Genomic DNA, 12,157 nt, shown 5'->3' on the forward strand with positions numbered 1-12,157 from the left:
AGAGGAAGTTTTTTAAAAAGATGGATTAGAACTTTCTGCTTTTAGATTTTTTAAATAAAAGTTTAGTGTTTTAAAATAGATAAAAAGTATTTTTCCCTTCAAGATTAAAGATTTTGAAAGAATACAGTGATTTTTGTTTCTATGATTAGTGGTAATTTATAAAGATAATGAAGTGCAAACAGATATATATATTATTTTCAAAGCAAGGAAGAAAAGGCAGAAATGGTTACATTGGTTGCTTTATTCAAAGACGAGAATATACTTAATCATGTTTTTTTTTTAATTTGGAAATTACTTGAACTAGGGTGCTGTTGAAGACTCCTGTGAGTCCCTTGGACTGCAAGGTGATCAAACTGGTCAGTCCTAGAGGAGATCAACCCTGATTGCTCTCTAGTAGGCCAGATCTTGAAGATGAAACTCAAATACTTTGGCCACCTAATGAGAAGGAAGGACTCACTGGAGAAGAGCCTAATGCTGGGAACGATTGAGGGCAAAAGAAGAAGGGGATGACAGAGAATGAGGTGGCTGGATGGAGTCGGTGTGAGCTTGAATGGACTCCGAGGGATGATAGAGGAGAGGAAGAACTGGAGAAACATTGTCCATGGGGTTTGGGGGAACTGGCTGAGGTTATATTAAAAAAAACACTTTTACAATGGGACTTCAATTGGTTTTATACAGTGGTGTTCCTTAAATTTCAGTTCATAAAAGTGATAAATTATGCATGACACTAATTAATAAGTCTCTAGTCTGCATGGAAATCTACATGGGGCTGCCCTTGAAAAATACCCAGAACCTCCATTTAGTTCAAAATGCAGCCAGCTGTATGGTTTTGTGCAGACCCAGGTGTGCACAGGTGTCACCATTCCTGTGGAAGTTGCATTGGCTGACAATTTGCTTCTGGATACAATTCAAGGTGCTGGTTGGCACCTTTAAACCTTACATGGCTTGGGACCAGGTTATTTGAAGTACTGTCTCTTCCTGATGACATCCATGTGATCCACTAGAGCAGGGAGGCAGAGAATATTGTGGATCCTCTCTCTTAAGTCAGGATATCCGGTGGGACCCAGAAGAAGTAGCTTCTTTGTGATGGCTCCCTCCCTCTGGAACATCATCTATGCTAAGATTAGATTGGTCTGCATTTTGATCCTTTTTGCAAGCCCTGAGCGTCTGGTTTTATCAATAAGTGTCAGCCAGCCTGTTGCTTGATGCCATAGAATAAGGGGGAGGGAATAGGGGGAAGCTTACATTGCAGCTTTGCAGCTGCTGTTATCTTCAAGGTCAGGTCCATTGGCTCTGGTATGCGGTTGCCTAGCTACAAGGGGTTTGAGCTCTAAATGTAATACTCCGTGAGTCTTCGCACCACCTGGTATCGGGCTGATGTTTGGACTTCAGGACCCCGGACAGCATTCCATAGCTCAGGGGAGCTTAGGTTGAAAGGGGATTCGGGTTAATGTTAGGGTTCCAAGTAACACCCCCAACAAAATCAAACTCCAAGGCTTGAAGTTCCCCAGGGGTGTGCTTTTATTCTTTGTATATTTTATAATTTTTTAAGCAGCTCAGGGACATCGACAGTGAGTGGGTGGCTGTATAAATTCTCTTAAATAAACAGATAAATAAAACTCCTCACACTGGTAGATAATAAGGTTTTATTCAAGGAGGTTTCTTACATTTCAATTTATAAAATGGTAAACTAAAAAGGCAGAGAAGTCCAGAGTAACAGGTTTCTACCTGAATTAAGGTTGCACTTTCATTATAATTTGGGCCATTCACTTCATACATAGTATCTATCATCTGTCTATCATCTATCTCTCTATCTCTCTCTATCTCTCTAACTATCCTATATAGATAGATAGATAGATAGATAGATAGATAGATTTATCTTTATCTCTCTCTATATATTTTTATTGAAAAAGTTTTACAAAGAACAAATTTTTAAACCATTGTTCCCCCCTCCCTCCTCCCTTTCCCCCCCAATCCCACCCACCGAGATTTCCCAGAACAAAATGCAGGGTATAACATCTAACAATCATAAGCTAAAATACAACAAAAATCTTAACTCATATCCACCCTCTTCCAACACACCCTTAACTCCCCTTTCCCATATAAACATATATGCCATTCATAACATTATTCATAAACTATTTGATACTTTTTAGTCCGATACTTATTTTGAACATAATCAATCCACCTTCTCCACTCCAATACATATTTTTCTTGTGAATGTTCTTTCAAATACGCAGAAATGTTTGCCATTTCTGCTAAGTTTGATACTTTAAGTATCTTCAATCGTAGGTAAATCTTCTCTCTTCCAGTATTGTGCACCCAAAGTCTCACTGCTGTTATTAAATTTAGAATCAGCTTAGTCTCTTTAACTGTACAGTCTGTAATTATACCCAATAAGAACAACTGTGGAGTAAATTTTATCTTCTTTTTCAAAATATTCTGCATAATCCACCATATTTTAATCCAAAATGCTTTGATTTTTTTACAAGTCCACCATATATGAAAATTAGTAGCATCCTCCCATTCACATCGCCAACATTTAGCTTGCATATTTGGATACATACATGCCAATTTTTTAGGGTCTAAATGCCATCTATAAAACATTTTATAAAAAATTCTCTCTTAAACTTTGTGCTTGTGTAAATTTGACATTTCTAACCCATATTTTTCCCATGTTTCCATCATTATGGGTTGTTGAATATTTTGTGCCCATTTTATCATGCAATCCTTAACCAATTCTATTTCAGAGTCTGTTTCTATCAATACATTATACAACCTCTTAATATGCATTTGACCTTGATCTCTAATTTGTTTTACCAAATTTTCCTCATTTTGCATAATACCAATTTTCTCATCTAATCTCCATCTAGCTTGCAACTGTCCATACTGAAGCCAAGTATAATTCATGCCTTCATCTCTCAGTTTATTTAAAGATTTTAGTTGTAGTTTACCCTTTTCTAGAAAAAGAAGTTCTTTATGTTTTTGTTCTATATTTATATTCTCAATCGTATGTCTAGGAATTACCCATATTGGTATTTTATAATCTAGCTTGTATTGATATTTCTTCCACACCCTTAACAAATATTGATCTCTATCATCTATCTATCTACCCATCCATCCATCCATCCATCCATCCATCCATCCATCCACCCTTCATCCATCCTCTATCTGTCTATCATTTATGTATCATCTATCTATCTATCTATCTATCTATCTATCATCTATATATCTATATATCTCTATCTTTATCTATCTATCATCTATCACTCTATCTATCTATCATCTATCTATCTATCTATCTATCTATCTATCTATCTATCTATCTATCTATCTATCTATCTATCTATCTATCTATCTACCTACCTATCTATCTGTCTATCTATCATCTCTCTCTCTCCCTCTCCCTCCCTCTCTCTCTCTCTCTCACACACACATAGACTGTCTGTCTGCATTTCTATCTGTCAGTATTGAAAAATAGTAAAATGCAGAAAAACGATCATTTCTTTTGGAATGGGCAATCATATTAAAAGTTAACAATTATAAATATCCTACATAAACTGTTCTTTAACAGAAATAAAAATTTACGTTTCTATAGGTTTATTATAAGTTTCTTGCAGAAAGCATCATTTCAAACTTTCTGCTGAGCCAGAAAGAACACAGGAGGAACTAATTTTTCTTTATGAGCTGCTCCCTGTAGTTCAATTCAGGTCTGAAAACAATGATATAGCATTTTGGCAGGAATATGCATCCCAGTAGTGCAGCACTGGAGGACAAGATGGAGAAGACCTCCACAGCTACCATGGCTTTGCCTTTTGTGCTCAGATAGGCTGGAAAGAAGGAGATCCACACACTGCAAAAGGCCAACATGCTGAAGGTGATGAACTTGGCTTCATTAAAGCTGTCAGGTAATTTACGGGCAAGAAAAGCCACAATAAAGCTGGCAATGGCCAAGATACCCATGTAGCCCAAGACACAATAAAAGAAGAAAGTTGAACCCTCGTTGCATTGTAAAATCATTTCTTGGAGCTCTGAGTGCATGTCCAACTCAGGGAATGGGGGAGATGTTGACAACCAAAGAATACAAATACCTACTTGGATGAGAGAGCAAGAAAGGACAATAGAAAAGGCCAATTTCTTCCCCACCCATTTCCTCATCTGAGATCCTGGTTTAGTGGCCATGAAAGCCACAACCACAGTGATGGTTTTGGCCAGTACACTAGAAATTGCCACTGAGAAGGTGATGCCAAACATTGGTTGCCGGAGAAGGCAGGTCACTTTGCCAGGTTGGCTGAGGAAGAGCAAAGAGGAGAGAAAACAGAGGAGAAGACAGGCAAGGAGGGTATAAGTTAACGACCGGTTGTTGGCTTTGACAATGGGAGTATCCCTGTGCTTAATAAAAGTTCCAAGAACCCAAGATGTCAAGAAGAAGAAACCAAGAGCTGCTGAGGATAAACCAATTCCTAAGGTTTCTTCAAAAGTTAGAAAGAGCAGCAGTTTCAAGATACATCCTTTCTTTTCTTGATTTGGATAATGATCTTCTGAACATTCAAAGCAATCTTCCATATCTATAAGAAAAGTCAAGGAGTTTTTTCACCTATGCATTCCATAATACTGAAAATCAGTTTATTAATATTTGCTTAAGTCTAAGGAAAAATTGTAGAATTCGTACCCTACCATTTTGATTTGAAATCTTCCCTTCTGGGCAGGGAACACAGTCATAGCAGCAGAACTGATCCCCTTCAATCCATTTCTTCCAGGATCCAGGGAAACAGGGGTCATTGCACTGAGAAAGTGGAGGAACCTAGTGATAATCGTAAAAGAATTAAAAATTGGAGATATTTAGAAGTGATCGTATTTTTCATCCTTTATATAGGGAAATTATTTTTGACTTCCTAAAAGAATACTGAATTTATCAATTTCATCCACAACTTAAAAAGATGTAGAAACTTCACTGATGTAGAAAAGGTCCTGCTTGAAGAGTAAATAATTACACAGGGTGGCAATTTCATGGAAAAATGGCCACTCCTGTGATTTCAAATAGAAATGGAAACCAAATGTCCAAATGTGTCTTTTGTATTGTAATATCATTTTGTCACATGGATGAGTGCTGGATCATCAACAGCATTTGAAAAGAATGTACCAGTATTTATTTTAAAAAACCAGAAATGATATTTCAAAATGGATTGTGTTCAATATCGGATCATAATGGATTAAATATATTCGATACAATAATTCGTAAACCTGGTTAAAATTTGGGTTCCAGAAAATCACATCTTCATGAATGAATAATTCCTTCCCTTTCAAAGTCTCTAGATCCAGCTTTCCAACTTTAACTCTCTGAAAAGATCTGTTCGAAAAAGTGATCAAGTTGGTGATGTCGAATCCACCTTTTGCTTCTCCTTTCTCATTCAGAAACAATCTCTCCCCAGCTGAATTGTTGAAAGAAATGCATTGAAGAAATGAATGGAGCTACTTGAAAGGGAATAGAAGAGATAGATATATAACAGAGAAGAGAATAACATATTGAACTTTGATTCACTCATTCTTCATATTCCAATAACTATTATAAAATATGTATTCTTAGGAATTTCATAATCAATATTGCATGGAAATGTACATGTCCACTCCATTATTTGTTTGATATTATTTAAATCACATCTAATCTTTCCTAACTGGTACAAAGCTATTTGAGAGTCAGATTAATTTCTTTTAGCCAGATTTTAGAATCTGAGACTTAAGCATTCTTTGATAGACAAATGAAAAGCAGAGACTATAGCAAACATGGAGTTTTTTTGAACTATGCATGTCACATCTAAGGAGGACCACCACTTCATAGCCCTAAATCTCTGATAGGGATAGAAAGCTCAGCTTGTCACTCATGAAGAGTTCATGAGCCACACAAAAGTTTTTGGAGAATTGATTATTTTTGGGAAGAGACAATGAAACACAAAGTAAATTATCATTTTAAGAAATTTTAAGAAACTCTTATTGCATCTATGATTTATTTATTTATTTATTTATTTATTTAAACTTTTATTCCGCCCTTCTCCCGAAGGACTCATGATTTGTTAAATAACTCCTACTGATACCTAAATCATGATTTTTATAGCAGCTTCTGGGTGATCAGAATAGAAGAATACCTGAATAACAAAATAAGAACGTGAACCATTATTTCCGTATACAACATAACAGAGTTAGAAGGGACTTTGGAGGTCATCTAGTACACCACCCTGCTCAAGGAGAAGACCCTATAATGGTTTAGACAAATGATTCTCCAATCATCTCCAGTTATGTAGCGTCCAGGATTTCTGAAGGCAAGTTTTTGCATTAATTCATTGTTCTATCAAGGAATTATTCCTTATTTCTGATTTTCTCATAGTTAAGATGATTCTACATGCAGAAAATATTAAGACTTTCCACAATGGGTTCAAAACATAATTCTACATCAAACTGCTCACTAAAATAAAAGAAGAGTCCAATTCAAAGAGAATACCTGCCAAGCCTGCAGATTTGGAAGATCAGTCTTTTTACCCATCATAGTTTTCTTCCTATTGAAACCCAACAGGTGTAGAGCCTGCAAAGCATGAGCCATAGCATAAACAGCATTGTAGACACTGTAGCTGTGCCCAGTCATTTCCATTTCAAATATAGATGCAGGAAGATCCTCCAGCTTCATCTCCCCAGTGTATTTTCTACTCTGAATTTTTTTTAATTCTGGTTTTGGAAAGGAACAATCAAATGATTGTTCCCAAACATTCTGCCGAAACCCATCTCTGTAGTCTGAAAGAAGATTTGTGGTCTGAAGAAATTCCTTGAAACCTACAACTTCTGTTGAGTGAACAGTGAAGGAAATAGCCCCATTATACATCTCCAGATCCCATTTGATTTGAACACCTGATAATACAAAATCAATCTGTGCAGTCATGATCCACACCTTTCTTAATAATGCTGTTTCCTTGCTTTCAGGATCTACCAGAAATGTTACTAATCTTAGCCATATAATGGTCCAGGCTTCTCCATAGACAAGAAACACATTGGCTTTGCTATTCATCATATTAAAGGAAATAATGGAGATTGTTTGATACAATTCTGGTAATCTTTCCAAGTGGAATTGTTGAGGAAGCCTTTCTATAAAAGCTGAGCAGATTCCATTCTCTGAAAGTAAGGGCTGCATTTTCTGTAAGAAATTTTCTCCATTGTTGTTATCAACAGAAAATATCCCAATCCACGTCCACCTAAAATGACAAAGCAGTTGGATGATCCCAATGTACTGATGGTCCTGTTTTGGGACAATGAAATATAGAGAAGATAGCTTACTGGTCTGAAATTCCTCTTGGGCTAATGAGCCGTATGTCAGCTAAAATAAAATCCAGCAGTATTCTTTAGAGTCTTTAGATTAAATTTAATTTTCCTATCATGTTTTCACCTAAAATATATCAAAGGAATGTTTTTTTCTCCTAGCACTCTTTTAAGAATATAGTAACAAATTTCTTGGAGTAGAAGACCTCCAATGTCCCTTCCAACTCTGTTATTCTTAGGATGTTCTCATTGTGTGAAAATATTTAAAGCACCCATACTAGATCAATTGTTTTTATAGAAGCCATTCAAATCTTCCCTCTGGTATTGATCCTTGATATTCACTTCCTGTAACAGGCATTTTCGTTTCAGAAAAGAATGCCAAGTAGTAGACCTTAAGCCATGGAGAACATCTAAACAGAAACCCAAGCCATTTAATGTCCATTAATTATACCATAACAACCATAAGACTAAGAATTTTCTGCTCAACCTCTTCAGAACTTACTTGTGGAATCTTGAAGATTCCTGTAATTTCAGCTATATAAGATGATGTGACAAAATCCAGTCCCCCAATGACAGCCATGAGATTCTTCTGGTGATCACATTTGTAATTAGGGACAAATTCCTGGGATTTGAAAAGGAGGTCCAGAGTGGTGCGATAGGTCATCCTTGAATCATAGTAACTGTCATAGATGTGGAACCCAAGAGTGACATTAGGTAAGATCTGGGAGTCCTCATTGATCTCCTTCACAGCAAAAGCCAAGGCAAGGATGTGCTGGTAGAATTTGATTATTACACTGCAAATGATTTAAATACCGCAGTTGAAAAAGGAAGTTGGCAAATTCTCATAAGGTAGCATCATTTCTATATGAACTAGGAAACTTTATCTTAAGCTTACTAAATGTTCTTCAAAATAGTTTTTCATCAAACTTTCAGATATTATGTGACAAACACTTCACCATAAAGTAAAGAAAAAGGTTTATTCCATAATTAAAAGCATTTGAAAGATAGACTTGAATTAGATATAAAGCCTAGATTTATACTGAGATCCTTTCACTCTCATAAGGAATTTTTGGAAAACTGATTAACATTAAAAAAGAAAAAGAAAAAAATGAATCCTTACTTTTGTGCGTCATAAGATGTTATATAAGGATGTTCCTTAAAGTTAATTTCATAAAGATTATAATAGGTGAGGGACACTATCCCACCAACGATGAGGTCCCCAGGTTGGTACCACTCATGTGGAACAAGGAAAGCATCACTTGCAGGGCAGCTCAGAGTCACTATTTTCTTCACCAGGAACACTAGAAGAAGCAACATCTTCACTCTTGAATATGTCTCAATCCTTCATCCCATCCTACAATAAAGGTTGTATTATTCCAATAGTTTATCCAGTGATTAATTCAAGCTTTATATCTGAGAGTGCATCTAATCAGAGAACCCACCTTTGGGTATTTGGATATCCATGAGAGTGAAAATTCCTGTCCTCATTAGAATCAGCATTTAACAGATACTCCAGCAGAGTAGAATAGAGCGAGGAAACCTGTAGCCATGACTCTGACACACAGAGTCAGAGTTATTATCCTTGTGCCAATCCCTTTGGGTTCAAGATAAATTGATTGTTGTTGAATTGAAATAACCATCTGTGCTGTCTTTGATGTTTTTGCTTAGTGAAGAAAATATGGTGATTCCTGTAGGAGATAATTACATTTTTTGGGGGGAGGGGGAGAATAAGTTTCTGATGTTTAAATGCTTTTTGAAATGCACAATTACTAATACAAGGGGGAATTTGCAACACAAAATACACTTCCTTTTTTTTGAAATTTATATTGTTTTTACTATGAATGATAAATGCAGTTCACTTTCTTTTCTATAGTATTAACATGCATAGACGTTTTGGCATTTCCTTATTTTAAGAATTTTTCCATTATTTCCAGATCTCCCTAGAACAGTGGTTCTCAACCTTTATAGTGCTGTGACCCCTTTAATACAATTCCCCATGATGTGGCGACCCCTTTAATACAATTCCCCACGATGTGACGACCCCCAATCGTAAAATTATTTTTGTTTTGAATTTATCGCGCCTGAAGCCATATTGGCTAGTGATCTGAACTGCTTGCGATTGCCTTGAGGACGGAGGCATTAAAGCGGAGACTCCTCCCCTATTAAGTTTATCGCACCTGAAGCCAGATTAGGCTAGTGATTGGGAGTGATTGCAGCTGGCTTGAGAGGGAGACATCAGAGCAAAGATTTCTCTCTTTTTTAATTGATCACGCCTGAAGCCGAATTCGGTTAGTGATTTGAAGAGCCTGCAGCTGGCTTTTGAAGTCAACCATTGGAGCGTGATTCTTCAACTCGCAAGTATACTTCCCATATTTCCGATGGTCTTAGATGACCCCTGGCAAATTATCATTCGACCCCCAATGGGGTCCTGACCCACAGGTTGAGAACCGCTGCCCTAGAAGGTGTTTCAAAAGGTATTGTAGAAAGTTAGCACCCTCCCCTCTCCTAGAAGAATGAAATATTTTAGGAAATATTAAAAAGGCAGAATGTTTCCCCTAAAACTGTAATAAAAATCTTAAAGGAAACAGAAACTCAGCCTCAACTCCCTGCCCCCAGCAGATATTTTGGTGACAGCCTATCTACAAGACAAAACACTGGGCCAGCCTATCTACAAGACAAAAGACCTTCAACCCCAGGACACAATAGGATTATCCCTCTACCTGCTCTACCAGCAGAGCTAACCACGTGGCACCTGGGGACATTACATCAGCCCAAGGTTCAACCAAACTTGATTCTGACTGCCTACAAACTTAGCTATGACCCCTGCATAGTCCCCTGGGAATCTGACAAAAACCAATAAAATAGAAATTACTGTGGAATTTCTTCCACAGGAACAGGAAGCACAAGGGCAAGGCCCAAGAGAAGGTATAAATACCTCTCTCCCTCAACTCCACGTGTTTAGCTGCATCAGGACTTCAAACCCATGTGGTCCTGTCCACAAATAAACCATCTTTCCAATCAGCCTCCATGTTTCCAGTGTCTTTCTCCCCACATGGGGAGATATTTCTCCCCAGATGGATATTTCTTCCTACAGTACTTCCTGAGATCTTTGTAAGATCTTATATTTGAAATCTTTGCCCATTTAATTTTATGTATTAGAGCAGAGACAATTTCTGGGCTGCTATGAAAAAATATAAGGAGGTCAGTAGTACCTTCAGGGCATAGCTACATAGACAGATAGCTAATTCTGGAGCATATGACGAAGCCAATCATTTGTCATGTCATTTACAAGGGAGCAAAATGTCAGGAAGAGAAAGTTTTTCTCTGTTTCCCTAAACTAGACTAATTTTCTGAGTAGCTAAGTCCCAATCAAACAGCAAAATCCAGAGAGGAATTTCTATAAGGGGAGGAAGCCATCTTCTGTGATATCTACTCTTTTCCCAGAGTTTAATTGTGGACTCAAAAGGTCAACTTCCAAGCAAATTATACTGATAGATAGTGAGCATTGAAAATTTTCTCAGAGATCCAGATGGGGCTGTTAAGAAGACTATGGAACCATATAGTTTTTTACTACATGCATTAGGGCTGGGTAGTGGGTTGTTAGCCATCTGGGAGGGAGGGAGGGAGGAAGAAAGGAAGAAAGGAAGGAAGGAAGGAAGGAAGGAAGGAAAGAAGGAAGGAAGGAAGGAAGGAAGGAAGGAAGGAAGGAAGGAAGGAAGGAAGGAAGGAAGGAAGGAAGCTCTAAATTAATTCAGGTTCTCCTTTGAATCTTGCATTCCTAGAGTTTCTTTGGATATCATTGGGCTTATGCAAATATCATAATGAAGTACTCCCCTTTAAAAGAAGGGTCCCGATTTTGGATCTTTACATTTTCTTCAGATTGTATATGTCAAGTTGCAGGAAATTCATTTAAAGATACACTCAAATTCTTGCTGTTTTCCTTTTCTCTGATAGCCATGCCAAAACATGAATACATAATTTTAGAGAAAGCAAGAATATGAGTCCCCCCCCCACAATGTATGCAAATTCTAATTTCATTTCTTCTCCTTCATTAGGATCCCTTTTTGATGTACAACTTCTTTAATTAAGGCAGTGAATTCTAAGACTAGGGAAACATCTCAATTTGCTCTGTAAAGTTACTGGTGTCTCCATCACTGATCGTAGCTGTGCTTGGAACTGGGTCCGTCAACCTCCAGGGAAAGGCTTAAAATGGATTGGTAGAATCTACCCCTATGATGGCAGAAAATGGTACTCACCTTCTCTTCAAATCTGCATCACCATTGCTTCAGACAACGCCAAGAATGGGTTTTCCCTTCAGTTGAATGTGTCAGCTGATGACACTGCCCTGTATTATTGTGTCAGAGAACCAGACTGATTAACTTTGCCTGATCTTCTGAGCAAAGCCAGGAAGCTGATTCCGACAGGGCATTTTTGTTCCATCCAGCAGACCAAAATTCAAATAATGAAATCAATAAACTCCTAGAGGAATATCTCTCCCAGAAGAACATCTGAAAGAGTGGGACCTAGCCAGAAGTACAAGTGAAGTCAAAGAGAGGTTGAAAAATAAACAACTTCTGCCGAATTGATCCAGCTGGCTAAGGCCAGCCCAAAAAAATTTAGGCTGATTATTCATGGGAAATAAAGCATAACAGTAAACCTATTACTGATGGCATGGAAATGATATCCTTTTGTGCATCTCACTATGCAGTTACAAATTGGATTGAATTTATATCATATCATTGCTCATTTCATCTTCTAATCTTTCTCACTTGCCACATCAGATTTATTTTACTTTATTTTTATTTTACTTTATTTTTATTTTACTTTATTTTTATTTTACTTTATTTTATTATTT

The 12,157-nt window shown here is 37.1% G+C and overlaps 1 protein-coding gene across 1 annotated transcript; it reads right to left on the reverse strand.

The window, feature by feature from the left end:
• Positions 1 to 3,669: 3,669 nt before the first annotated feature.
• Positions 3,670 to 8,619, reverse strand: LOC131197064 (vomeronasal type-2 receptor 26-like). The gene is made up of 6 exons (XM_058180681.1): positions 8,423 to 8,619; positions 7,805 to 8,096; positions 6,497 to 7,360; positions 5,245 to 5,472; positions 4,678 to 4,804; positions 3,670 to 4,568 (listed from the first exon to the last, which is right to left on the reverse strand). The coding sequence occupies exons 1-6, from the start codon at positions 8,617 to 8,619 to the stop codon at positions 3,670 to 3,672; spliced, it is 2,607 nt and encodes an 868-aa protein (XP_058036664.1).
• Positions 8,620 to 12,157: the final 3,538 nt, after the last annotated feature.

The sequence above is a fragment of the Ahaetulla prasina genome, chromosome 4 (assembly GCF_028640845.1).
Source record: "Ahaetulla prasina isolate Xishuangbanna chromosome 4, ASM2864084v1, whole genome shotgun sequence".
In the NCBI taxonomy this organism is placed as follows: Eukaryota; Metazoa; Chordata; class Lepidosauria; order Squamata; family Colubridae; genus Ahaetulla; species Ahaetulla prasina.

Excerpts from the sequence above, each read along its gene's own strand:
- LOC131197064 (XM_058180681.1), bottom strand. The coding sequence starts at position 8,619 with ATGTTGCTTCTTCTAGTGTTCCTGGTGAAGAAAATAGTGACTCTGAGC. Across the intron at positions 7,361-7,804 it reads GAATCTTCAAGATTCCACAA|CTGACATACGGCTCATTAGC; the intron begins GTAAGTTCTGAA and ends ATTTTATTTTAG. Across the intron at positions 5,473-6,496 it reads CAAATCTGCAGGCTTGGCAG|CTCCATTCATTTCTTCAATG; the intron begins GTATTCTCTTTG and ends CCTTTCAAGTAG.